Source organism: Neofelis nebulosa, chromosome 2, assembly GCF_028018385.1.
Source record: "Neofelis nebulosa isolate mNeoNeb1 chromosome 2, mNeoNeb1.pri, whole genome shotgun sequence".
Taxonomy (NCBI): domain Eukaryota; kingdom Metazoa; phylum Chordata; class Mammalia; order Carnivora; family Felidae; genus Neofelis; species Neofelis nebulosa.
Genome location: NC_080783.1, coordinates 171403794 through 171431482, shown reverse-complemented (window position 1 = coordinate 171431482; position 27689 = coordinate 171403794). Strand labels below are relative to the sequence as shown.

General features: G+C 39.4%; 1 protein-coding gene across 4 annotated transcripts in view; it reads left to right on the top strand.

Moving 5' to 3' along the window:
- The window catches only part of PATJ (PATJ crumbs cell polarity complex component), a 366822-nt gene that overhangs the window by 284865 nt on the left and 54268 nt on the right, over positions 1–27689 (top strand). For all 4 annotated transcript variants that reach the window (XM_058717189.1, XM_058717188.1, XM_058717187.1 and 1 more), the window contains exons 32-34: positions 5877–5951; positions 10627–10744; positions 14857–14990. In XM_058717189.1, coding sequence (XP_058573172.1) covers positions 5877–5951; positions 10627–10744; positions 14857–14990 — 327 coding nt within the window. The remainder of the gene's footprint in view (positions 1–5876; positions 5952–10626; positions 10745–14856; positions 14991–27689) is intronic.

Below are 27689 nucleotides of genomic sequence, written 5' to 3'. Positions count from 1 at the left end.
CAAATTTAGGGAGGGCACAGTCTTAAAGCGTAGTCCTTGAACTTGCATAGATTTAGCTTTATAAAGGACCCTCCATATGGTGGTTTTTCATATTTCCCACAAATCAATGGAAACGGTCACAGATCCACATGGTTCTCACTCCTCAGTATTATCTGAATAGAAGAGAAAGCTTGGACTTTGAAGTTGGATAGTGGTTCATAGCCAGATGTTTCCACCTATAAGTTATATGCTCTACGACAAATTAGACTTCTTTAAAACCTGAGCTTCTTCATAGGTTAATGCCAACTATCTCTTGGAGAGGCAGTGTGGCATGATTAAGCACGTGAGCCAAATACATAAGGCTTTTAATCCTCACTGTGACCTAAGCCTTTGGGCAAGTGAATTCACTTCCAGAATACTCAGGTCGCTTATCTGCACAATGCAGATAACAACAAAGCTTTCATTATGGGGAGGGTAGAGAGAAAGACTGTTTAGTTCCTAACAAAGAGTAAGTGCACAGTAAATGGGGGAGGCTATTATTAACACTCCGTGAGGATAAATGAGTTATTTTAAAGGTGCCTACTAAGTGACAAGTACATAATGAGCAGCCATTAAATAATAGTTTCTGGGGCGGCTGGGTGGCTCAGTCGGTTGAGCATCCAACTTCGTCTCAGGTCATGATCTTATGGTTCATGGGTTTGAGCCCTGCGTCGGGCTCTGTGCTGGCAGCTCAGAGCCTGGAGCCTGCTTCGGATTCTGTGTCTCCCTCTCTCTCTTCCCCTCCTCTGCTCATGCTCTGTCTCTCTCTCAAAAATGAATAAACATTAACAAAAATTGAAAAAAAATAAATAACTGTTTCCTGTCTTGCACAATCTAAAATTCAACACAAGAAGGAACAAGTGATAATAATGGCCGCGAATGCTTTTACAATATTTACTAACAATCCAAAAAGGCATCATTCCAAGTGTATTAATTTCTGTGTTATAGGAGATTGAGCCTATAACTATCCCCATTGTATTGATAAGGAAACTGAGGCATAGATACTCAACTAAGTGTCACAGCCAGGATTCGCATCCGACTTTTAAAAAGTAGTTCCGGGGCGCCTGGGTGGCTCATTCGGTTAAGCGTCTGACTTCGGTTGGTGTCATGATCTCGCAGTTCGTGAGTTCGAGCCCCGTGTGGGGCTCTGTGCTCACAGCTTGGAGTTTGCTTCGGATGCTGCGTCTCCCTCTCTCTCTCTCTCTCTGCCCCTCCCCTGCTTGTGCTCTCTCTCTCTCTCTCTCTCAAAAATAAATAAACATTATTTAAAAAATAAAAAAGTAGTTCCTAGCAGGGTACCTGGGTGGCTTAGTTGGTTGAACATCTGACTCCTGGTTTCAGCTCAGGTTATGATCTCACAGTTGGTGAATTCGAGCTCTGCACTGGGGCCTGCACTAACAGTGCGGGGCCTGCTTGGAACTCTCTCCCTCTCTCTCTGCCCCTCCCCTGCTCACTCTCTCCGTCTCTCAGAATAAATAAATAAACTTGAAAAGTAGTTCTTAGCGTTGAGGCGTACTGCAGAAGAGCAGGTGAAGGGCCATGGAGCTCTTGTTGGTGTGAGTTCAGCTAATCCTGGTGGTCAGAGGAGGGAGGAGGGACTGAGTCAGGCAAAAGCTGTCCTTTTCTAGTGTATCCACAGGCTACAAGGTGGGAGTCCAAGGACCCAGATCAGCAATAGATGATTTGTGTTTGTTGTGTGTCTGACAGGCATGTTCTAAAAATCACTGAATTTGAATGCTTTTGAATGTGACTACCTTTAGGCTGAGCAGCTCTCTCTGGTCTGCTGTCTCGTACCCAGGTCACTTCCTTCATCTCCATTTTAACTACCCTCTGGCTTCAGCCCTTTGAGTTTGTTATCCTGATAGATCTTTTCTGGGCTCCACCTCATTTTAATCAGTAGTCTCTTGATTGCAAGTGATAAAACCTCAGCTTGACCTGTAGACAAAGGGAAATTTACTGATAGGTGACAGGTCCTTTTTACATAACTACAGGAAAGGCAGGGTTGACAGCCTCAGGGCTAGTTGGAACCTGAGACCTGGACCTGCCAGAGATACCTACAGTCTGTGACTCTCTTCCACTGCAGACTTGTTGCCTCAGCATAGTGGGAGCATGGCCACCAAAAGCTCCTAAGCCTCACTGCCAGAAAGGGGCTCTTCCCTTGGATCCACTTTAGAAAATTTATAGGATGTTCTTATGTAGTCCAGATGTCTGCCCTTGGACCAGTTACTTTGGCTGGACAGACAGGGCTTGTTGGGCTTGTTTACCAGCTGTGGGACAGAAGTCAACCAGCTTTGGTGACTATAAGCTGGACATCCCATTATTATCTATTATATAGAATATTCGCAGTGTTACTTTTTATGTCCACCACTTGGAAGTTCCTTCTCTTGATCAGAGTAATTTGCTTGGCGCACAAAGAATTTTCTTTCAGGAGCTTTTAGTACTGCGCTGAGAATTATAACATAATGTACACAGAATGTGTTCTATCAGTTTGCTTCATGAAATGAGATGGTCTTTCCCCGCGCCTTCTCACCCTTCTTATTCAGGGGTCCCCTATGCAAAGTCAATAGCTTAGAATAGCCCAGAACCTCAGCTTTGAAGGCACTAAAAACTCCCTCAGTGCAATAGTTGGGAGATTAGCAAGTTCAAAATTTATGGGTTTTTTTTTTTTTTTAACGTTTATTTACTTTTGAGACAGAGAGAGACAGAGCATGAATGGGGGAGGGTCAGAGAGAGGGAGACACAGAATCTGAAACAGGCTCCAGGCTCTGAGCCATCAGCACAGAGCCCGACGTGGGGCTCGAACTCACAGACCACGAGATCATGACCTGAGCCAAAGTCTGCCGCTTAACTGACTGAGCCACCCAGGCACCCCTCGAAATTTATGTTTAAACACAAAACACAGAAAAAAGTGACTCACCATAGGTCACCGCGGTGGCTGGTGCCATGAATTTTTTTTTTTTTTTTTGCCTGGCCAAGCTCAAAATAAGCTGGCATGACTCGTTCTAACTTCATGTTGAATCTAAAAATGGAATCACCATGTTCAGGCTGCCCCTCAGCAGCTCATGTGCATCATTGGGAAGGTGAGCAGCACTCCGCCTCTCCCTTGTGTTTTATCCTTGGTGAAGAGCAGAAGCTCTGTGGCATGATGCGTCTGGATTAAGTTTTGGTTCACCACATACTTTAGGCTCTCATGCCCGAGCTAACTCTGAAATGAGGGTGATAATAATACTTATCCCACGGGTCTGTTGTGTACATCGGCATCTGACACATGAATTGTATCTAGCTCAGTGACTGGTACAGTCAGTGCTCAGCAAGTTTGATCTGTCACTGTTGTTATCATCGCCATGCACTGGCCCCATCCCGTGGCCCAGAGGTTTAAGGGCAATCAGTGTAAGAAATGGGACAGGGAGTTGGACCGGATGCTTTTCAGAGCTCTGATTTCTTCATCTCATCCTTCTACATTTTCAGAACAAGAGAAAGGGAAGGAAACCCTCTTCTCAGGCACCTGCTATCTGCCACACATCTTCATACAGATATCATTTAGTTGTTCAAAGTTTCCATGGCTTTTTGTCTGATATCTGTCTCACCAGATCTGTAAATGTCATAAGTGCAAGACTCCTTTGGTCTTTTTCAGTGCTGGCATAGAGTAGATCCTCCTTAAGCATGTGTTGAATTCAACTTTGCTGGCAACCCCAATTGAGGTAGATGTTGTTAGTGTATTTTCACTGTTGCTAAAAATGAAGGTTTCCAAGCATTACTGCTGCTAAGTAGTGGAACCAAGCTGAACCCAGATTTTTCTGGCTGCTGCTCCAGTGCCCTTTCTTATTTACAAGTGCAAATGTGGATGAATTCAACCAATTAGGAGTACCTCTCTGTGATATGCAAATTGGGTTTTTAAGTCCAGCTGGGGAAGTCAGCTCCTTTGTCCCACTGCTAGTTAATCTGCGCTTAAATAAAGGTGGAATTGCAGACCTGAAGTATCATTTTTCAAACAGAGGCTCTTCCGAAGGCCATTTGATCTGCATTGGAAGGAATAATACCAATGGTTTCCATTTTTAAGGCAGTTTAGAAGTTTTCTTCTAAAAATTCCCATGAGCACCATTTATTGACCTTTATATGTCTTTCTTCTCTCTTTTCAACTGTGATCCTTTAAAGTGGAAGCCACAGGATCACCTTCACTGTGCATCCTTTCTTTCATGGCTGGCTCTGAAATCCAACCAGATGCATTTAAGATTTGAGTTCCTGAACTTTGATTCATTCAGCACGGGCCCTTTTTCAAGCTCACAGTCTATTCTGCCGTATGTTGAAGAAACAAATAAGACAAAAAGTCAACATGCTAATGTATGGGAGACAGACACATAAAAAGATACAACTCAATAGTGCAAAAATTGTGGTAAAATAAATTGGTCATGCTATGGAAGGGGCACTGCCCAGAGGCTCAGGGAATTATGGCATGAAGTAACTTTTGAATTCATGTCATATAATCTGTTTAAGAGCAGAATTTGGCAGGGGAGGAATTCTAAAGTCTTTCTCCCATATGGGTGAAATTTAGAGAGAATTTATATCTAAATGAGAAAGAGTTGTGGTCCTAAAAAATAAGTGGACAGATAAAGGTAGTCACAATTATCCAGAAGACCTAGGCTGCAGTCTCAGGGTATTATGTGGTGGGGTTAAATTTCTCAGGTTGTAAACCAGTAGGGAATTGATGGGACAGGATGAGATTGTAACCGAATCTAGTAATAATGAATACCTGGGCATGACCTGATCATTATCTCTTGTATTGTTACAGATCTGATAGGGGGAGCCTATTGAATTAAGGGTATGTCAATATGTTCAAAAAAGAAACTGAGGTGGAAGTGGGGGTAGGAGGTATCAGGCACTATCCCAGCATTCCCCAAAGGAGAAAATGTCCTTTCCATGTAATTACTTTCACCGGCCCTATAGTAAAGTTAGGAATATGAATTTGTCAGAGCTTGATTCCATTTACTGCCATGATTAGCATCTTTATTACATATTTGGTTTTTGCCACCTACCCTGCTAAGTGCTTTTCATGTATTGCTTCGTTTAATCCTTTCAACATCCCTATAGTGTAACAACCTTTATTTCTTCCCATTTTATAAATGAGGAGACTGAGGCTTGGAGATGTCAGAAAATTTGCTCAGGGTTGCAAAACTCTTAAGTCAAGGAACTAGGCTCACAAATTCCTACCACTTTTCTATATGCCTCTCTTATCTCCAGATAGCTTCCCTGCCTACAGTCTGTATGTTATACGTGCCTTTGCCTATAAAGAAGGATGGGATATGGTGGGAAGCAGACATAAGCATTCTGGTCAATTTGTTGGTGTCGATAAGTTGCCCTTTAGGTATGCAGTGGTTTCCTATGTGTTTTGGTAGTTTCTTGCTCTAAGTCTGGACTCTGCACTTTTCCATGGGGTTTAGGACTAACTTTGTACCCCCCAGTGTCTTTAGTGAATATATTTTGCCTCTAATTGAATATCTTGGGCAGAAAGATGTTCTAATATCAGAGCTTGAACTATGAAAGAACTAAATATTCAGTGTAAATACAGATGTAGAAATTACTAGTATGGCAAAAGAAGAAAAAACTCACCTGAAGGGACCATCAGGGGATATCTGATGGGTTTAAAGCCTGATAGATCTGAAAGTCCCCAAAAGAAGCATTTGGAAGTGACAAGCCTATGTTTACTTCTGAGAGTTAGTTGAGCTGGATGAAGAGAAATTTTGACTGGTGCTTTGTGGTCATTTTTGTAGTAGAACCAAAGCTCCATGGTGTTTGCTAAAGTTGGAGAGTGCAAGTGAGCCCTAAAATACTGTTAACCACTTGTATCTTTTCCCTTTTAGGAAGACATCTCCCAGATCGTTGATCAAGGTGTGGTGGCAGGTCAACAGAAGGCACTGGAATGCCCAACTGACAGTGTACGTAATTTCCACTTTAGGTTTCACTCTACTGGGATGGTGTGCATTATAAGTGGGTTCCAGAAAAAAAGGAGGTGATTACAACGAAATCAAATCCTTTGTGACTTGCCAGGAGGTTATGGTATGTCTTGCAACTTGAAGTCAACCCACAGCCGTATAACTGATTCTGTGTAAGGTGTTTGGAAATATTCTCTGTGCGTCTTCCTGGACCAATACCCTGAACAGGTGTTTAAAAGTGGGCCATTCCTACAAACACACCTGCACTTAAATTCTGAGAGTGCCATGTCTTAATGTCATAAATAAAAATTTTAGGTGGGAGAATGCATTGTTCTATAAAAACATAAATACAATAATGTTGTATTGCTCCTTGCATTTTAAGTTTCACTTCACTTAAAAAAACAAAACTATACATTTCTGTCAGATTTTTGTACTTTTGTTGCTGTCAAGTGTGTTTTTTTAATCTTGATTCTCATTTCTATATTCTAGTTTATATTTTCATGCTGCTAAAATTTACATTATTACTGTACTATTCTTATGTTTAAGGAACTAGAACTTACAAGAAATGCATAATATTTCAAACATTGCCAAAGGAAACGCCTTTGAAAAGTCTCCAAAATTATATGCTAAAAACCTAAATAAAAATGAGTAGGTGTAGGGGTGCCTGGCTGTCTCAGTCGGTAGAACATGAGACTCTCGATCTCAGGGTTTTGAATTTGAGCCCCATGTTGGATGTAGAGATTACTTAAAAATATAAAATCTTTTTTAAAAATGAGTAGGTGTAGGAAGAACCTTAAAAATAACCACATTCGGTTCAACTGAAAACGTATAAGCAATTTTTAATTTAAGGACACATTTTTTACTTTATGTAATGCATTCGTAAATACTATTAATGTGTTAATACATTATATGCTGCCACTTACCACAAGGCACATATCAGCCATCTCGAAAATGTTATTTTAGAATAACATTTTATTCATCATCTGCCCTTTCTTTTCCCTGTTGGAAAATGAGCACTTAAATATCGAAAGCATTTTCCTTTGGGAAAGCGATTGTAACCCTTTTCCGTGGCTACAGAAGAGAAAGGGCCCACAGGTCAGTGAGCAGCGCGTGCACCGAGGCTGTGTCAGCTCATTATGACAACTTCCCACCCACTTGAGCTGTTCCAAACCAGCCCTGACGGTTTTCAATCAGGAGCTGGCTGGTCATTTATTATCAAAGGACATAAAAACATTAATAGCTATTATCAGTTGAACTCTTAAACTGTTCCTGGCACAGTGATAGGTTTACTTATATACTTTTCTCTTTGATCTTTACAGCAGGTTTGCAAGGTTTAGAGACAATGCCACCAATTTACAGATGAGGAAGTTAAGTACAAGGAAGTTAAGTGACTTGCCTGTGGCCACACAGCTATCAGTGGTAGCAAACTCAACAATTCCTATCTTGTTTTGAATGGTGATTTTTTTTTTCCCCATCATAAAGACCTGATGAACTGTAGATCCTTTTCTCCAGAAAAACACTGATTAACATAATTTTGATACAACACAGGATTTTTATAATTCCCAAAATGCCTTCTGTGGATCTCTTAGAAACCCATTTACCCCACGTTAAGAATCCATGGTTTAACTTTAAGCAATAATTCTTAAAACACAAAATGTGCCAATTTACTTGGTTTAGAACGGGCGTTCCGGCATCCATAAATTTTAAAAGCTCCCTAGCAATTTTTGTTATAAAGACAGGGTCTGAGAATCACTGGTTTAGTTAGGTTAGATGGCCTATAACATCCATTCCAACTCTCAGGTTTGAATAGAAGACATTCAACAGAAAATCCAATCTTTCTTATCTTTCATTCTTGTTAGTTTGGTTTTGTGCCAATGGATGAGTCACAGGGAGCATACATTCCATCCTTCACCATACCTACCAACAAGAAGTCTGCCTCTAAAAGTATATGTTGGACTTCTCACTTGGTTCCTGTGGACTTTTTCCTTCTTGTTGTTGTTTTTAACGTTTATTTATTTTTGAAACAGAGAGAGACAGAGCATGAGCAGGGGAGGGGCAGAGAGAGAGAGGGAGACACAGAATCCAAAGCAGGCTCCAGGCTCCGAGCTGTCAGCACAGAGCCCGATGCGGGGCTCGAACTCACAGACCATGAGATCATGACCTGAGCCAAAGTCGGACGCTTAACCTACTGAGCCACCCAGGGGCCCCTATTTCCTTGTTTTTTAATTGAGTTCAATACTATCAATATCTGTTGGAAAGCTGTTATACACAATGAAATGGAATGCTACCTGGAGCTGAGATGTAATGATGCAAACATTCCCTGCTATTATAAAAGTGATAATGTCATGATTGTGGTCTCTTGTACTTTCCTGTTTTAAAAATCACATCATTTTTTCGTTAAAAAGAATTCTTTAGCTTCCATTTTGCTTTGTTATTGATATTCTTTTTAAAGATGATACACAACAAAAGTGGAATTTAAGTACTGTATGAGTTTAGATTAGGCTCAATCTCTACAGGAAGTATCTCTTCTATATAAAGTATGGGTATGGTCAGTCTAAGAATGATTATCATTCTTATTTGATTACCATCCTCAAAAAATGCATCCATTTTTTGGTCCAAGATGGCTTCTCCAGTTATTATCACCCCATCTGTATGCCAGTTAGGGAGAAGAGGAAGGCAGGAATCTAATCCTTAAGAGAATGACCCGAAAATTGTACAGGTCGTATCTGTTTACATCCTACTGGATAAGAGTCTGCAGATGTATCTGGCTGCAAGGAGGCTAGAAAATGTGGTCCTTAGAGTAATTGATATTTAGGTGTCTCCATTGTTCAGTTTTCTGATAATAAACCTGTATTTGTCATTTTTCCACTGCCCTCGTTTTTGAAATCACTGAAAATATGTCTTTGAATAAATCTTTTTAAGAAAGTATATGGTCGTTATTAAATGTTGGTGATAGAAAAACTGCAGAAAAGAACGTTCATAGACTCATTGCCAAGCAGCTGTTTGATAAACATTTTAAACTTGTTGCATTCTGGGGTGCTTGGTGGCTCAGATAGTACAGCATGCAATTCTTTTTTTTTTTTTTTTTTTTTTTTTTTTTTGTGAGAGAAAGAGTGTGTGCATGCATGCAGAGAGGGAGTGAGAGAATTCCAAGCAGGCTCTGCACTGTCAGTGTGGAGCCCAAGGCAGGGCTTGATGCAGGGCTTGATCCCATGAACTGTGAGAACGCGACCAGAGCCAAAATCAAGAATTGGAGGCTCAACCAGCTGAGCTACCCACGCACCCCTAGCATGCCACTCTTGATCTCAGAGTTGTAAGTTCAAGCCCCATAATGGGGATAGAGATTACTTAAAAATAAAATCTTCTAAAAATAAAAATACAATAATTTGTAGCATTGTTTAGCTACTGACTTTTAATCCAACCTCTTCCTCTCATTAGTTTGTGATTTCAGATAATGACAATGACTTCTGTATCTGGAAAAGAGAGTAATAGTGTCTAACCCTCCAGGTTCTTCTTATAAATGAATGAATTCATAGATGTAAAAGTGTTTTTGAAAACTAGAAAGTACAATGCAGATGCACAATGGGTGGTACTGTTTTAGTTTTTATATACTGTACAGCACCTTGTATTGAGGCACAGCCTTCCACTGAAAGAATCTTGAGGTATCATTATTCTGGAGCAGTTACCTTGATCCTATTTCTAGACTCCAGGGACAGCCTGGTGCTTCACTGCCTCCACCAGAATCTTCCAGCTGGGGATGGGTTCCCTGGCTAACTACAGATCAAGAAGGCAGGTCAGGTCACTACCTATATTTCTTAACTGCCTGTGAAGCAAGCATGGAATCCTTTTGGTTTTTCTTGGTTTTCTAATACTAATATTCATTGGAGGTCTTATCAACCCAAATCCAGAATGACAAGTTAATTTTCCGAAGCTCACGTAGCAAAGGTCTCCGTACCTTCACTGAATTACAAATTCATTTTCGACTGTGAATTTCCATGTCTTCAATTTTGCTCTTGTATATCCATTCATTGACTCATTCATTCATTCATCAAACATTTATTGAGGCTCTACTATGTTCCAGGCACTGGGAGTCAATGGTGAATAAGGTACAGGTCTTTGAGATGAATTAAAATGTAATTGGTGTACCTGGCACTTAGTAAGCTTTCAGTGGATGCTTATTTCCTCTTCCTGACCCTCATGTTGCTCAGTTAAGCTGCCTAATGCATTTGACTATTGTGGATGTGTCCAGAAGAGATGGACAGTGTTGTATGCTCAGAACATCTGCAGCATAGATTGCTTTTCACCGGGCACAGCATAGGTATGTGCACTTCGCATTGATTTCATCAGTAAGTAGAAATTGTAAAAATTTTTGTTCTGCTTACCAGCCCCAGTATCATATACAGACCACAACGATAAGTATTGTCAGCTTTTATCCTTCTTCCCTTCCTTGATCCATCCTTCATTGAAGCATTTTAGATGTAAGATTAAAATAGGGAGGCATGGGGGATGGGACACAAATCATCCTAACTCCCTCCTGCTACCTCTCCCACTCTAAATTCTCAGAAGACATTATTGGAGTGCTGCCATTGTTTTGGTAACAACACACCAGTTGTAAAGTCTTGTCCTTTTGTTATCTTTCTCCTCTTTGACATGCATCTAATTTTCCTTTCTTTTGTAGGCTGTCAGCCAAATGAAACAGCAAAAATATTCGACGAAAGTTTCCTTCAGTTCACAAGAGATACCTTTAGCACCAGCTCTGTCGTACCATTCAACAGATGCAGACTTCCCAGGCTATGGTATGATTCTTTCTCTGAGCAAAATTGAATTGACTCATCAGACATGAGAAAAGGGAAGGGATTGTGATGTCCTGAAAAGAGCACTGGACAAGGAGTCAGGAAGCCTGGCTTTGCACCCCTCCTATACTTTCTTAGCTTTGGGACTTGGACAGGTCACCATTTTCCTCATCTCTGTTTTTGGGATTGCCTAGTGCTTATTGAATATAAAAGTACTAGAACAAAAAAGGCCCTCAGTAAATACTGTTTGAATATGAGGCTTACAAATAAATTATTCTGTACTCTCTCCAAAAGAGTGTGTTTAGTTCATGAGTAATACCTCTTAAAAATCATATTCAGTCAAATTGTTAGCCTTGCATATGTTGATATAAGTTATTTGAAGACTGTTAATTTTCAGTGCTTAAAGACAAGAGTATTCATTTTCTATCTTTGAATTCCTGGCATGAATTATGCTGACTGGCAGTTGAAAATAGAATTTCAAAATGAATAATGAGTATTTCTACTCTGTTTTTATATTATATAAGTCAGTTTTTAAAAAGCCTATTTAAAACATTATGCTTACCAGTGGCAAAACACAACCCTGAATGAATTTAGCAAGCCTGACACCTTTATGGTATTAGTCTTTTACATGTTTTTCATAAACATTAACTCAATAAAAAATTTAGCAAGCCAGTATTATTCTGAAGTACTGGATTTTTACTAAAATTCTTGATGAATGTGGTCAGCAAACTATGACCCGTGGGTCAAATTTGGCCCACCATCTGTTTTTGCATGGTCTCCAAAAATGGTTTTCATATTTTTAAAAGGTTGGAAAAGTCAAAAGACTATTTCATGAAAATCATCTGAAACCCAGACTTCAGTGTCCATAAATAAAATTTAAAATACTATGCTCATTTGTTTATCTGTTGTCTAAGGCTGCTTTCACACATTAAGGATAGAATTGAGTAGTTGCCACAGAGAATGCATGGCCTGTAAAGCTCAAAATACTTACTATGTGGCCTTTTACTGAGAAAGTAACAATAATTTACCAATTGAGTTTTTATTTTATTTTTTATTTTTTAAAATTAACATCCAAATTAGTTAGCATATAGTGAAACAATGATTTCAGGAGTATATTCCTTAGTGTCCCTTACCCATTTAGCCCATCCCCCTTCCCACAACCCCTCCCGTTACCCTCAGTTTGTTCTCCATATTTATGAGTCTCTTCTCTTTTGCCCCCCTCCCTGTCTTTATATTATTTTTGTTTCCCTTCTCTTATGTTCATCTGTTTTGTCTCTTAAAGTCCTCATATGAGTGAAGTCATATGATTTTTGTCTTTCTCTGACTGACTAATTTCACTTAGCATAATACCCTCCAGTTCCATCCACGTAGTTGCAAATGGCAAGATTTCATTCTTTTTGATTGCCGAGTAATACTCCATTGTACATATATACCACATCTTCTTTATCCATTCATCCATTGATGGACATTTGGGCTCTTTCCATACTTTGGCTATTGTTGAAGTGCTGCTATAAGCATGGGGGTGCATGTGCCCCTTCGAAACAGCACACCTGTATCCCGTGGATAAATGCCTAGTAGTGCAATTGCTGGCTCGTAGGGTAGTTCTATTTTTAGTTTTCTGAGGAACCTTCATACTGTTTTCCAGAGTGGCTACACCAGCTTGCATTCCCAACCAATTGAGTTTTGATATGATGTATCACATATTTATATCTCAATAACAGAAATTAATCATCCTGTAATTTAATCTGTGGAGATTCTACTCGTTCAGTCATTTCCTTACCAAACATTTATTGGGGGCCTGGTATGTCAGGCTTTGGGCCGGATTGTATGGGAGAAATACATACCAAGACTGACTCAGGACCAGCTAGAATGAGGCAAAAATGGAGGAAAAGAAATGCCATCGCCAGCATCTCTGACTATGTATTCTCTCTCTTCTCATCCAAGAGGCTAAACTAGTCATTTACATAAGGACAAGAAACTTTGTAAAGCATTCATGAAATTATGCCACTATATTGTACATGGTTTTTATTGTAAATGAATGGAAAATGCAGTGTGAATTACATATGCTGCAAAAAGATCTGGAGTGAAATTAGGTTTATAATTTAATATTCTTCTAATAAGGCATTTGTTATTGAGGCTGCGTCACTAAATTTCTCACTCTTAACCAACAGACCATTAGATTAACAAATTCCATGTGGTCAGAAAGAGTGACTATATGAATGCTACATTATGCCAGCTGCTGGACTGGGCACCTTACCCACATTGTTCTTTTAATTCCTATTAGAAAGTGGCTCGTTACATGCATCTTTTCAGATGAGGAATGAGCCTTGGTTTCACCCACCTATTAATTTCCTTCCTGGGAACTTAAATCCGTGTCGCCACCACTCCAAAACCTGCTTTATTATTATTATTGCTTACAGCAGAACCCTCCACAGACTTACCTACAGCCTGTTCCCTTTTGTTTAATATCAGAGATTGGCAAACTTTTTCTGTAAGGAGCCAGATAGTAAATATTTAAGGCTTGTGGACCATATGGACTCTGTTGCAGCTACTCAACTCTGTTGTCATAGGGTGATAACAGCCATAGACTGCAAGTAAATGAACAGGGCTGTGTTCCAATATAACTTCATTTATGGACATTGAAATTTGAATTTCATGTAATTTTGACATGTCTTCAAAAAAATTTTTTTTTCATTTTTTTTTTCAACCTTTTGAAAATGTAAAAATCATTCTTACCCCGCAGACCCTTGCTTGTACAGATGTTTAATGAGCTTTCTGGATCCCAAGTTGGTCCCTGTGCATTAGCTGCAGCTGACCAGCAGGTGGGGCTCTTTATTATCAGCCCTTAACTAAATTCTACCACGTTGTAAGAATCAGTACTTGTGATGATTAAGCTTAGTTGTCAGAAAAGATGACATTCTCTGGAGGCTGTTATTTGTATAAGAATCTCTTGAAATTAACCTTTTGAATATTTTGATTTTTCAATTAGTTCGGATCAGTCATCTGGAAAATGCACATATGTAGAAGTTATGCCAGAGAAAGGGGTTGTATTAAACATCTTTTCCTAGCCAGTAAATATTTTTTTTCTTTTAGTTTTTAGAGAAACTCAATCTAAAAGCAATGATTTAAAAAAGTAAATGTTGGGGCACCTGGCTGGCTCAGTTGGTAGAGCATGAGACTCTTGATCTCAGAGTTGTGAGTTCTACCCCACATTGGGAATAGATGTTACATTAAAAAGTTAAAAATGAAATCTTTAAAGAAAAGTAAAAGTAGATCTTTATAAAATAGAAATAACTCGTAACGAGTTTTTCAGTCATGGACCCAGTAATTCTTTTTTTTTTTTTTTTTTTAAGTTTATTTATTTTTGAGAGAGAGACACAGAGAGAGACAGAGCCTGAGCAGGAGAGGGGCAGAGAGAGAGGGAGACACAGAATCTGAAACAGGCTCCAGGCTCCAAGCTGTCAGCACAGAGCCCTACAGGGGGGCTTGAACTCACAAACTGTGGGATCATGACCTGAGCTGAAGTTGGGCACCTAACTGACCGAGCCACCCAGGCGCCCCATCCCAGTAATTAATTCTTAAATGTGCTTGTGACACATTATTATTATTATTTTTTTTTACTATGTATGTATTTGGGGATCATTGTTCAGTAATTATTATTTTCAGCTAAATCATATTTTATTGATTAAATCCTTTATACATCTTAATTGGTGTGCTATGCTTTAATTGAAAGTAAGCACGAACTCTTAGTGTCTTAGAACTGTAACTCAGAATCTTCTATCATTCTAGTCTTTATTTTCATTATAACTTATGCCTATATGTAATCATTTCGTCATTTTTCCATACCAGTTTTCATGGTGTATATTAAGATTTTTAAAACTTCAAGTATAGTTAAAATAAATGATTGAGTAGGGGGTGGTTGTTGTTTTAATCTCAGAAGCGTCAGGTTTCATCCCTTCCTGAATGGGCGTTAAGGACCCAGCGTTTCCTTCATGGTGCTTAGCAGGAAAATAGCGAAATGACGAACACATGCAAACCCCGCGCTCCCCAAGTAACGAGTGTGCACGCCAGACTACATCTCCTACTAGCCGGTCATTCTGTGTTCAATCCTCCAGGTGGTTTCCAGGCTCCTCTGTCAGTGGACCCTGCCACGTGTCCCATTGTTCCTGGCCAGGAAATGATTATAGAAATATCCAAGGGACGTTCAGGTCTTGGTCTCAGCATTGTGGGAGGAAAAGACACACCTTTGGTAAGTTCCTAGAAGTAAAGTGTATCTATACCGTTACAGAGTTAGTTGTGGAACCTTATTATGGCCTTTATCACTTCTATGGAAGACTTGGCTTTTTCATGGAATGAGAAGAAGCATAATTATAAATAGGTATGCATGCATATTCTGGCCAGCCTTAAGTTTTTCTCAGTGTTTAATTTTCATCAGGATTTTCTCTGTCTAGGACATGGAGTATTTTTTTTTTTTAAGTTTTATTTATTTTTGAGAGAGCACAAGCAGGGGAGAGGCAGAGAGAAAGGGAATCACAGAATCAGAAGCAGGCTCCAGGCTCTGAGCTGTCAGCACAGGGCCCAGTGCGGGGCTTGAACCCATGAACAGTGAGATCATGACCTGAGCAGAAGTTGGGCGTTTAACCAACTGAACCACCCAGGCGCCCCTGGAGCATTTTTTTATAAATGCTTACTAGACCAACAGCATTATGGCAGCATTTAGACATATTATAACAAGATTATAACTGGGAACACCTGGAGTTAACTAGCTCAGCAGCCAGTTTTAGCTCTCTGCCTTTTCATGGAGTAAGATTTAAATACAGTTTAAAAATACAGCTTAGGGGGGGTGCACCTGGGTGGTTTGCTTCGGCCCAGATCTTGTGTTTTGTGGGTTTGAGCCCTGCATTGGGCTCTGTGCTGACAGCTCAGGGCCTGGAGCCTGCTTCAGATTCTGTGTTTCCCTCTCTCCCTCTCCCTCTCTGCCCCTCCCCTGCTCGCATCTGTCTTTTTCTCAAAAATAAATAGACACTAAAAAAAAATAAAAAAATACAGCCTGGGGCCACCTGGGTGGCTCAGTCTTAGGTTAAGCTTAAGCGTCTGACTCTTGATTTCAGCTCAGGTCATGATCTCAGGGTTTGTGGCTTTGAGCCCTGCTTTGGGGTCTGCACTGACATCCCAGAGTCTGCTTGGGATTCTCTCTCTCTTCCCCTCTTTCTGCCCCTCCCCTCCCCAAACTAAATAAATAAAACTTAAAAAAAAAAAAAAAAAAAAACCCTAAAAATATAGCCTGAAAGTGCAACGTGGATGGAACTGGAAGGTATTCTGCTAAGTGAAATAAGTCAGTCAGAGAAAGACAGATACCATATGTTTTCACTCATATGTGGATCTTGGGAAACTTAACAGAAGACCATGGGGGAGGGAAAGGAGGAAAAGAAAAAGTTATAGAGAGGGAGGGAGGCAAACCATAAGAGACTCTTGGATACTGAGAACAAACTGAGGGTTATGGGGGGTGGGGGAGAGGGGAAAGTAGGTGATGGGCACTGAGGAGGGCACTTGTTGGGATGAGCACTGGGTGTTATATGGAAACCAATTTGTCAATAAATTATATTTTAAAAATAATAATAAATAAAAACCAGACTTGAAAATAATGATGATAATAATAATACATAAACAAGAGAACATTTATATCACTTCAAAGAAATAAATAAATAAATAAATAAATAAATAAATAAATAAATAAATAAATAAATAAAAATATAGCCTGGACCAAACCACTTGAATGGAAACTTATAAAGAAAAGGTTGCCCCTTTCCTCAATGACAAAAGCTGAACAGACAGCATTCCAAGCCATATAATTAGAAATGTAGGAAAGTTCTGGGGTCTTAATATGCTAAAGACATCGGAGTAGTATGCAGAAACTACTGGTCAACCTTGAAGATTGGCTGTTTCTCCCTTCCAGGGCCTATTTCCTCATTTATCCAAAGAGATATTCGTAAATATTAAATAAGCCGAATTTGTATAAATCTGTATTTAAAATGAACGAGGGAAATCATATTTTAAGGAAATTTTGTAGTGAATTCTTTCATGAAGAAGTAACCCTCTGATTTGAGTTTTGTAGATATAAGTCTATACTGCTTAAAATAAGGCAGAACTAGATTTTCCATAGGAAATCAGAAGAGTTACTTCAAATCAGCATGTTTTGCCTAGCTAAATGAGTTTGTTAACTGATTTTTTCTTTTGTTTTTGTTTTTGTTTTTTTTTTTTGCTTTGTGTGGGTTGGTTAGAAAACCTGAGTAAGATGTGCCCATGCTGCACTTGGGACTTTACTATTGCGTATATTTGTGCTGTTGGCTGCTAGTTTGGAGGCTTCCAGTGCTCCTTTTCACCTGCTGCTTCTTGGATGTGAGGCTATTTGCTAAATACTACGTTCTGCTTCTCTTTGCCACCACAAGGCAGCCAAAAAAAAAAAAATCTTTAACAGCATTCTAAAGTTCATAATATATAGTTCTGCCTTTTGAGACTGTAAATCCCATTGTCCTTGGAAGGATAAGCACCACTTTAAAAATGAGAAATGGGGTGCAGCTTTTATTTTTCAACCTCAGGTACCTCATCCAAAGCTGTAAGTTAGACTCACTAGTTAATATATAGCCATGTCCATTTTTGGTGAAGCTGAACAGCTGGGGGGTGGAAGGTGATTTAACAAATAAAACCACTGTTTACCACAATGAAGATCTTTTGTTTCCTTCTAAATTTTGACATGGAATACACAGCCTAATTAACATGCCAGGTCATATTATCCAGTCAGGTCATGGGATTGCATCCAGCCAGCAGGAAGTTAGCAAATAAAGATGAGAGCGTATGAAAGGGAATTGCGGACAGTTTGACCCACTGTCAAAAGTACCTTTGCACTTGCCTTTGCACATGTGATTATGTGATGCCTCCTTGAGCTCTGATGCAGGGAAAGAGCATGTTTTGAGTGCTGGTGACCCTTCTTAAGCATTTGCTCCAACCATCTCAGTTAGGGTTTCTGTGCTCTCTCTGTTGTGTGTCCAACAGATACTTTTACTATCTTTGGAGGAATGAAACCTCTGGGACTTGGTCTTGACAACACACCAGTCCTATCTGCTGTAAATAATTGCTTCAGAACCAAGACAGAGGGTTTCTGAGATCAGAGAGGGAGATCTCACTTGACACCCCAATGTGTTTGCAGCCCGTCCTCTAACATAGGCCTTTTAAAACACCAAGACAATGGTGAGGGTGAGCCTCTTGGGAAGGTTTATGAGCACACCTGCACCCACTCCTCAATGACAAACTTCTGCCTCTGTTGTTTCAATCTTATGACGTGCTCCCAGGTCTGCTTTTGGTGAATGTGGCTCTTGTATGATAGCCTGCATATGTTTGCTTAAAGGCTGCCCTCTTCTTAATGCCGAGGACATGAAGTTGAATGACATAACCCTGCCCTTACACATTTGTTCAAGTTGATCCTACTACCATCAGTGTTTATGGTCTAATATAAGGGACCAACCAGTGAAAAATCTTAATAAGGACCATTAAAATAGCTACTTTCTCTGGAAAGCATAAAAAAGTACAACTGTAGTACACATTGTCTAGATATACTTAATATGGATTAGTTTTTATGTTTCTTATACGCCAGTATCTTAGTCTATTCAGGCTACTGTAATAAAATGCCACTGACTGATGGCTTATAAACAACAGAAATTTATTTTTCATAGTACTGGAGGCTGGAGGTCCAAGATCACAGAGTCAGACGAGGGCCCTCTTCTGGGTTGTAGACTTCTCATATCCTCACATTGTGAAAGGAGCCTCTGGGGGAGCCTCTTTTAGAAGGACACTAATTTCATCCATGAAGACTCTGCTCTTGTGACCTTATCAGCTCCAAAATGGCCCACCTCCTAATGCCATCACACTGGTCATTAGGGTTTCTACATATGAGTTTAGAGGGGCACACAACAAGGAGATCAGATAAGGTATAAAGTAGTATATTTACTTATATTTTTTATCTCCTTCCATCCATCCGTCCACCCATGCTTTCATCCTATGTCTTCCCCCACTGCCACCACTTATTTTGGTCTTGGAGTACTAGTTTTCATGAAATCTTGCAACTCAGAAGACACAGCATATTCTGCCAAATGAAAGACTGAGGTATGATGCTTGCCACATATGTTTTAAGCATCTCCCTGAATCTTTCAGTTCCCCCTTCTCTGAAATGTTTGCTTGCTGATGAAAGTTTTACCTCTAGTGTCCCCAGAGGAAGTAAAATATAGCTTTCCAATGTCATTTTATTGGTGGTTATTCTATTATATCAACCTTGGGAATTCTAGAGAAGAGAAAGAAGAACTTAAGAAACAAGTGTTTCATCTCAGAATATTGGTCAAGTTGAACCATTCTTGGGATTAAACAAATGAAGTGGAGAAAGAATGAGGAAAGCTTCCCCAGGACCCCTCACTCTGTGCATTTTCCTTTCTCTGGCTACCATTGCCAACGGTCCCACACTGTAGACAATGTGTTATATCAAATCTAATAGTCTGAGAAATGATGCTGATTCTATGGCACCAGAATCCCAGATCTTTTCACTGCAGGGTCTTGGACAAGTGACTTAAACCGTTGTAGATTAAATCTGCTTCTCCATTTGTGTGAAAGTGGTGACAACAAAATCTACCTCTTATGGTTGATATGTGGATTAATTAAGATAAAGAATATAAGGCACTTTTCCCAGTACCTGTCTATACTGAGTTCAGTTATTAGTGATTATTATTAAACATTCATATTAAAGTATATCCTTAGTTCCCTTCATCTGTATGTCTTTAATTCTCCCAACAACCCTATAGAAGTAGTGGTATTATCCCCATTTTACAGATGAGGAAACTGAGACTCAGATAAGTTAGGTAACTTCTCCAAGAACATAATGCAGCAGGATTCTCACACAGAGAATCATGACCCCAAGGCTTTTCTTTCCAGGAAGCAACTTTATTCCTGCCGGCACTGCTCAGTTGGGCTTGTACCTGAAGAACTGAGCCCTGAACACTACGTGGAGTAGTTTTTTATGTATTTTCTACTTCTTTGTCTCCCATATATGGTAACACACACAAACATGTAGTCTGATTAAGTGGTTTCATGTTACAAGTTCATGAGGGATGTTGCATGTACGCGCATAGCCAGGTTACCTTGAGGTGTTTTTGTTTTTGTTTTTGTTTTTGTTTTTTTCCTTAGGGAGGGGACCCTACCACAATAATGCTAGCAGTTGGTCCAGTTGGAGTTTCATCAAGCTATATGACTGCAAAGCCACACCACTGGGCTCTTTTTCTAGTGCTACCTCTATGTGTCAGCGATTTTCACCTATAAAAGGGGGTTGTTCATCTCACCCACCAGACCCTGAGTATCTTGAGAACAGACCTGTTTTATTGTATTTTGTACCTTTGGTACCACCATATAGAGCCTTGCACACTTAAAAATATGACTGTCTAGCCTCTGAGCCACTCCGAACTCCAGCCATGCTGGCCTCCTTCAGTTCCATTCAAGGCATTTGCACATGCTGTTAGATCTGTCTGGAGTGCTTCTCTGATCAGTTTTAGCTGTAGCTAGAGTATCCTGTTCATTTCTGGGTGTGATTATATCACAGTTGACAAGGACATTATTGAAACCACATCACTGTGAGGAAGAATTGAATCAAATGGAAAAGGGAAGATCAGAAGGGACAGTGACATGCAAACACGTAAGGTTATCTTTGTGTGGATGAAGGGTAGGAACAGTTCAAGTGCTTCCAAGCGGCTCAGTGAAAAACAGATTTCACATTTTCATAAGGAAGAACTTTCTAGACCTCAGCTGGCCAAAGTTGGACTGAACTACGTAGTGAGTGCCAAATCTCGAGAAATATTTTGACAAATGCAGGCAGCCACTTTGCGAGGACATTAGTGTTATTAGGCTTTCTCTTTTAATCAGACAGGAACATGTTACATTGAGAAGTCTCTTTCTCAAGGGTAGGTAGGATAAGGAAATTCATTCTCTCTTTTCATTCCCATCTCACAGGTTTCTTAAAACTTCAGTCTTAAGTTTTTTTAACTAGAGAATAAGGCTTAATTACTGTTGAGTTTTGGTTTATGGAAACTAGTCATTATTACCACTTTTAGAAAGGTTAAGTTTATGAACATAAGCCCTAGTTGCTATACTTGTATGTTCCTCTGTGTCTGGAGATAAGCTTGTCTCCTTACAAGAGGAAAACAATTAGCTTCGGGCATTTGGTTCCTCTTGATATTCCTGGTACCATCCCGTTGTAAATGAGGTCAGCGGATGCCCAGGATAGATTGTAAAATTGAGATGCTCTATTAATATTTAAAAGGCCTGGGAATATCAGATTCAAAATCTTATTTCTCTCCAAGTTTCAAATGTGTATTTTTTTCACCACCTGATTCAGTACCAATTTAAGTCAGTCTTATTAAATAGAAGTTCCATAGATAGAAGAGGTACATTAGCAAGAAGCATCAAGGTAGAAGGACTGTCACATTTGGATACTGTGTGGTAAAGGCATCCATCTAGAAATTGAAGCGAAAAATATTTTTTAGCTATCACCATATGTCTGGCTCTGCAGTGACCTCATTTAACCCTGATTCACCATATTGCCTGCTATTGTTTAGCTGTTACTGCTTTTGACCATTTAAACTTAGGACTGTAGCAATTTAAACCACTATATATATATATTTTTTTAAGTAAGCAGAATAGAAAACTATTTTACATTTGATTAAGTGTTTTATTTTGCTATTCCCCTTCGAATGAACTTTGCACAGCCTGTTTCATGAGGAGTGTGGTTTGCTTTGGCGTGTAATCACCCAAAGCCAGGCTCCTTTTATCATTATTGCTTAAGTCATATATTTTTACACAAAACATCTTATTACCTTAGTTTTATTTTAAAATCAAAGCAGAGTTTGCAGAAAGTCTATGAATCACACTGAAAGAATGTTAACGAATAGTACCTCTGAATTTCCAGATTTGGGCATTTCTGATCTTAAAGAATATGACTGTAAGCAAAAATATTATGCAAGCTGAGTAAAGTTTAGGTAAATAAGGACCAGATGGAACTATAGGGACTTATAAAATATAATGCAAATATTATCCCATTTCCTTAAAATAAATCTGTAGTTCAGTATGAAAAATTATATTCATATTGATGAATATCAACCTTTTGCAAAATCATTCTTGGCAAGGGAATTCCATTTCAAGTAAATATAAAACAGTTTCTTTTCTGAGTTTGAGAAGGGAAAGCTTTGCAGTCTTAAAATGTGAAACTTTTTATATATTCATTGCAATTCTTATATTAGCTGTTTTATTGCTGTGATTTTCATTCCACATTTTAGTTACCTATAGTGTGGAAGAGTTTGCAATCCCTGAGCTTGACTTTTAGCTTAAATAGTCCATTCCTTTAACACACACACACACACACACACACACACACACACACACAGATTGGTGTTACTGCTTCCTGTATAACTGATCACTTAATCCATACTTTTAGTCAAAAGAGCTACTGGTATTGCTGATTTAATGCTTATTTATGTTGTCTATAGTTTATCACCCAAAAATATTTCAGTATTCCAAAATAGTAGGTACTAAATGTTGTGATCCATTTTCTTTCTCTTAAAGTGTTTGGTAGGTACAAATCTTTACACCCTCCCCCAAACCTATTAGAATAGATGAATAAATTAAGATTAGGATATAAGGACTGGCTCTTGGTTCCTTTTGTAACAGAGTCTTATGGGGTTTGATTGGTGACTGTGTTCTGAGATTCTTAGAAAATCTAGGAGCACCTGGGTGTCTCAGTCCATTAATGCCTGACTGTTGGTTTCAGCTGGGGTCACAATCTCGCGGTTCATGGATTCATGATTCATGGATTCATGTGTTGGGCTCTACGCTGGCAGCTCAAAGCCTACTTGGGATTCTCTCTCACCCTCTCTCTGCTCAAAATAAATAAACACTTTTTTTAAAAAAAAGAAAATCTATGTAGCAAACTCTAATTTATTAGTGAGAGTATCCAGATTTTTAAAAGTGTAAGTTCTTTTGACTCTTACTGACTTCCCTTTTATAGCTATGGCTTCTTCAGGTTTTCTGAACAGAAACATTTATAATCAACCTATGAAGTTGGCAAACAAAACTATATCAGTTTGACAAATACTGTACTTCTTCTAAAGTAATCATCTTTTATTGTATCCACAGTGGGAAAGTAGTATACTGAATGTACACTTGACTCTGAGATTCATCCAAATTATAAAATCAAAATGAGAAAAAAGTCATCTTCAAGTAAAGAAAATACAGTATTTGTTGACTACATTCTGCTTCAAGTCCTCTATGTTCTTATGAGATACTGAAAATAACCTCTTAACTTTTTGCTTCTCATGCATGAATCAATGAGGGTCTGCCAGATACCTTTTGCACCAAAGCACTGGGTTTGAAGGTGGGGAAGATGAGCATCTTTGCAACTTGTCTTGAATCATCTTTGCCTTCTACCTTTGTAATTGGTTCAAAAATATAAAAAGATCTACAAAACACATGGAATGTAAGCATAATAACACATGCCCCAGCAAGACAAATGCATTAAGTTGTCCATCCTTGGGTTAAACAACGTACTGCCCCACTGTAACAAGGAAAGTAGAGAGCTGCCTTTGTTGACATGAGTCCTGCCATTCCTATTAAAGATAGCACATGTTTGCATTTCTACTTTTATCACCTTTTACATTAGGTTTCCCAGCATAATCTTTCTTGAAGCAGTCAGGGAGCCCCTGGCTGCTTCAGTCAATAGAGCATGCGACTCTTGATCCTGGTGTTATGAGTTCAGATGTCTCATTGGGTGTAGAGATTACTTAAAAATAAAATCATCAGGGGGCCCCCTGGGTGGCTCAGCTGGTTAAGCGTCTGACTTAGGCTCAGTTTATGATCTCATGGTTCATGGGTTTGAGCCCTGCATTGGGCTCTTGCGCTGACAGATCGGAGCCTGGAGCCTGCTTCCGATTCTGTGTCTCCCTCTTTCTGCCCCTCCCCCACTCACTCGCTGTCTCTCTCTCTCTCTCAAAAATAAATAAAACGTTTAAAAAAATAAAATTATTAGGGGCACGTGGGTGGCTCAGTTGGTTGAGCATCCGACCCTTGATCTTGGCTCAGGTCATAATCTCACAGTTTGTGAACTAGAGCCCCAAGCTGGGCTCTGTGCTGACAGCACAGAGCTTAGAATTCTGTCTCTCCCTCTCTCTTCCCTTCCCACTTGCTCTCTTACTCTCTCTCAAAATAAACTTAAAAAAAAAAAAAGCAATCACTTATATTCTCAGTTCACCATAATAATAGGAAAAATAGAAATTAAAAAATGGACAGAAATTGGTGTCATTCCTACTTAGAGTCATGAATTTTGACCACTGATCTATATTCCTTCCTTTATGTCCCAGATAGGCCCCCTTCAACTTTAGATATATATGTGTTGGGAACCTTCATTAGCAATTATTCAACATCTATTTGGCTGACACTTTGCTTGACACTATATACATAATCTCATTTTGTCCTCAAACCCTAAAAGGAAGAATTTATTAGTTCCATTTTACAGAGACAGGACCACTAGCCCAGTGAGGCTAAATATCTTAATAGAAGTATCACAAAGCTATGATAAGTGGCAGAGCTAAACTCTGAACACAGGTTTATGTGGCCATAGCCAGTATTCTTCCCACCATACGTTGCTGCCTTCCATTGTTTACAGGCTGGAAAATTCCTCTGGCAGACTTAATAGAGTCTGTAGGAGATTAAAATTGATCATAAATTTTGTGCAGTTCCTTCCACTTTCCTTGAGTTCGAGCTGGCCCATTGACTTGCTTTGATCAATAGTAGTGAAAGTGGCGTTGAGTAACTTCCAAGCCTTTAGCCTCAAGGTCTTGCAGCTTAGCTCTTGTTCTCCTGAAAGACTGCCACCTTGCAGACAAGCCTAGATCAGCCTCCTGGAGGATGGCACCCCATATGAAAGAGCACATGGGGGCAAAGGGGCCCACTTATCTGGCTGAGGCCCCAGCCAACCTGACTGCAAACTCTTGCGAGCCCAGCCGAGATAGCGTGGAGCAGAACTACCCCCTGAACCCATCCCACACTGCCAGCCCACAGAATCATGAACAAACAAATGATTCATTTTTGTTTTAAGCCACTAAGTTTTTTTTTATTAAATTTTTTTAATGTTTTATTTTATTTTATTTTATTTTTGAGACAGAGACAGAGTGTGAGCAGGGAAGGGGCAGAGAGAGAGGGAGACACAGAATCCAAAGCAGGCTCCAGGCTTCTAGCTGTCAGCACAGAGCCCAACACAGGGCTCGAACTCATGAACCTCATGACCTGAGCCAAAGTTGGGCGCTTAACTGACTGAGCCACCCAGGCACCCCTAAGCCACTAAATTTTGCAGTAAAAGAAAACTAATATAGAGCCCAAGCCAAACCCTTATGTTTCTGATCTCTCACAGACTGTAAAAGTTGGGATTCTTGTGGTCTGCCATTTAGAAGGAGGTCCTACTATTCCTAGGCAGGACTTAAGTATCTGCATAAAACAGTGGCTTTCTCTGCTTTACTTTGTGCTGTATGAGTTCACAGAGGTCTAAAATTATAGAGGTGGAATTACTCTAGAAACCATGTATTTTGACTCTGTGCTTTACTGATAAGTGTCCTGAACAAAGCAGTGCATGGAGAACCACTTGCAAAATTGGCCACCTGCAGAGCTGTGAGAAAAACTAACTCCTCTCGTTCCCAGTTCTGGGTCCTTCTTCTACACTTTCCTGCCCTCTTTTTTCAAAATCGTGTTCTTTTTTTTCTTTTAATGTTTATTTATTTTTGAGAGAGACAGAGTGTGACCGGGGGAGGGGCAGAGAGAAAGGGAGACAGAATCTGGAGCAGGTTCTAGGCTCTGAGCTGTCAGCACAGAGCCTAACGTGAGGCTCGAATTCACATACTGCGAGATCATGATCTGAGCCGAAGTCAAACGCTTAACCAACTGAGCCACCCAGGTGCCCCTCAAAATCACATTCTAATTGAAATATAATAAGGAAGCTTGGTTTTTGAGGGCTTTGGTTTTTTTCCCAAAGAATTTGGCCACAAAGGATTTGGGACAGAAAAGCATCATGTTCTAAGACACTGATCCCTTTACTTATATAAGTACAGTCTGGAGCCTATCAACTTTGTTCAAAGTGACATATTTTTTCACAGTTGTACCCCAACAGTTTTCTTTTTAACTCTCTAACTACAATAGACATCACAAATCAGTAACTTAATACATCTACATCTGTTTCAAGGTAGAAGTGAATGTAGTTTTGATTTGCACAGCATTGGACTGAGCATTTTACTACTCCCACTATATTATCACCCTTCATTGATTTGGCCTTCCTGCTGAGAAAGTCGTCTACTATATGGAAAGACAGGACTGTATGATTTCTGAACCGTGAGAACCATAGAGGGGAACTCTATTAAATGATGTTTAAAAGGAGCATTATTCCTCTAAGACCATAGATCTGAACAATGGCTTCTTCCAGACAAAAACAATGCCCATTTTCTATATAATCTTTTTAATCCTTATTTTGGTCCTCATGGGTCTTTCTTATTAGCAGGGATTTTTCCCATAAAGCAAGGAAATAAGACATGACACTCTTTGAGGATCACTGGTAATATGTTTTCCACCTAAGTGTGTAATTTAATGTGAAATTTTTCTGTAGCTAAAATGCCACCTAGGATTATTTTGAGGGCAGTGGGAACAGAGGTTTTATGAGTATAACGAAGATTGGGTTTAATTCTAGAGTGATCCAAATTAAGTATATCACACCTACAAATAGTAAAATTGAGCTATATATATATAAAGGACTATATATATATATATATATAGTCCTTTATAGTAATATCTACCACATAATTCTTTATCAAAGTTTTATTCTAAAATGCTTATTAGAACAATCCACTGAACATTTAGAAATGTAATCTATAAAATCTCATTCTATGGAAATAGTTCACCCACACAAGGGTGCTTATTGATATTGTTCAGTGCACAGGAGACCCTTAGTTAATTTTTCTAACACACGGCTTCTTTAAGTGTTATGAGCCTACTGTGGCAATGATAAAATTGCCTTTTGCTGAATGATTGGTATGTTTATGAGTTACTTTATCTACTTGTTGGTAGCCTGAACAGTAAAGAATATGGTAATGGATGGGCTGAAATGTCTGATGACTTTGACTCTAAGGATACATTAGTACGTGTTATGAAATTCTTTTCCAGCAATGCAATGTTTAAGTCCCCCTGGAGGAGTTTGTGATTTTTGTGGGGCTCAATGACAATTAAGTCCCGTGTACTTGGCTCCTTTAAATTGCTCTTTGAACTAAAGTAAATCCTTTAGAAATTCACATGGATTTAATATCCATTTGTGATGGGTATGTGGGTTGTGTGTCACTAATATTTTGCCATCAGAAGCTTGGGTGGGATTTAAAAAAAAGGAAGAATGAAGCTTGATTGGGTAGGTAAGATTATGACATACCCTACCAGCCTCTTTCTGGGTCATTTTGATGTATCTTTCTATCTCCAAACAATTTCTTGGTAATCATTTAGCAAACATGTACTCAGTGCCTATCCTGGGCTCAGCACCAGGATACAAAGAAGAGTTGGAAGCAGCCCCCAGTCTGGAAGAGTTCCACCAAGACTAGGAGGTAATATAGGACCTAGATCCATGAAAAAGCTATTGTGATACTAATAAGTTCAATAATACAAGGGGATAGAGCAGTGACTCACAGGAAGGTTGATCAACCTTGTTAGGGGAAAAGAGTCAGAGAAAGTTTCATAGAAGAGGTGGCATTTGGCTGGCTCAAGTAGAATTTCATGAGAAAAGGGGGCAGCAGATAAAAGAGACCATGACCTTCAAGCCTTTGGTGCCTTTGTACTTTCCAAA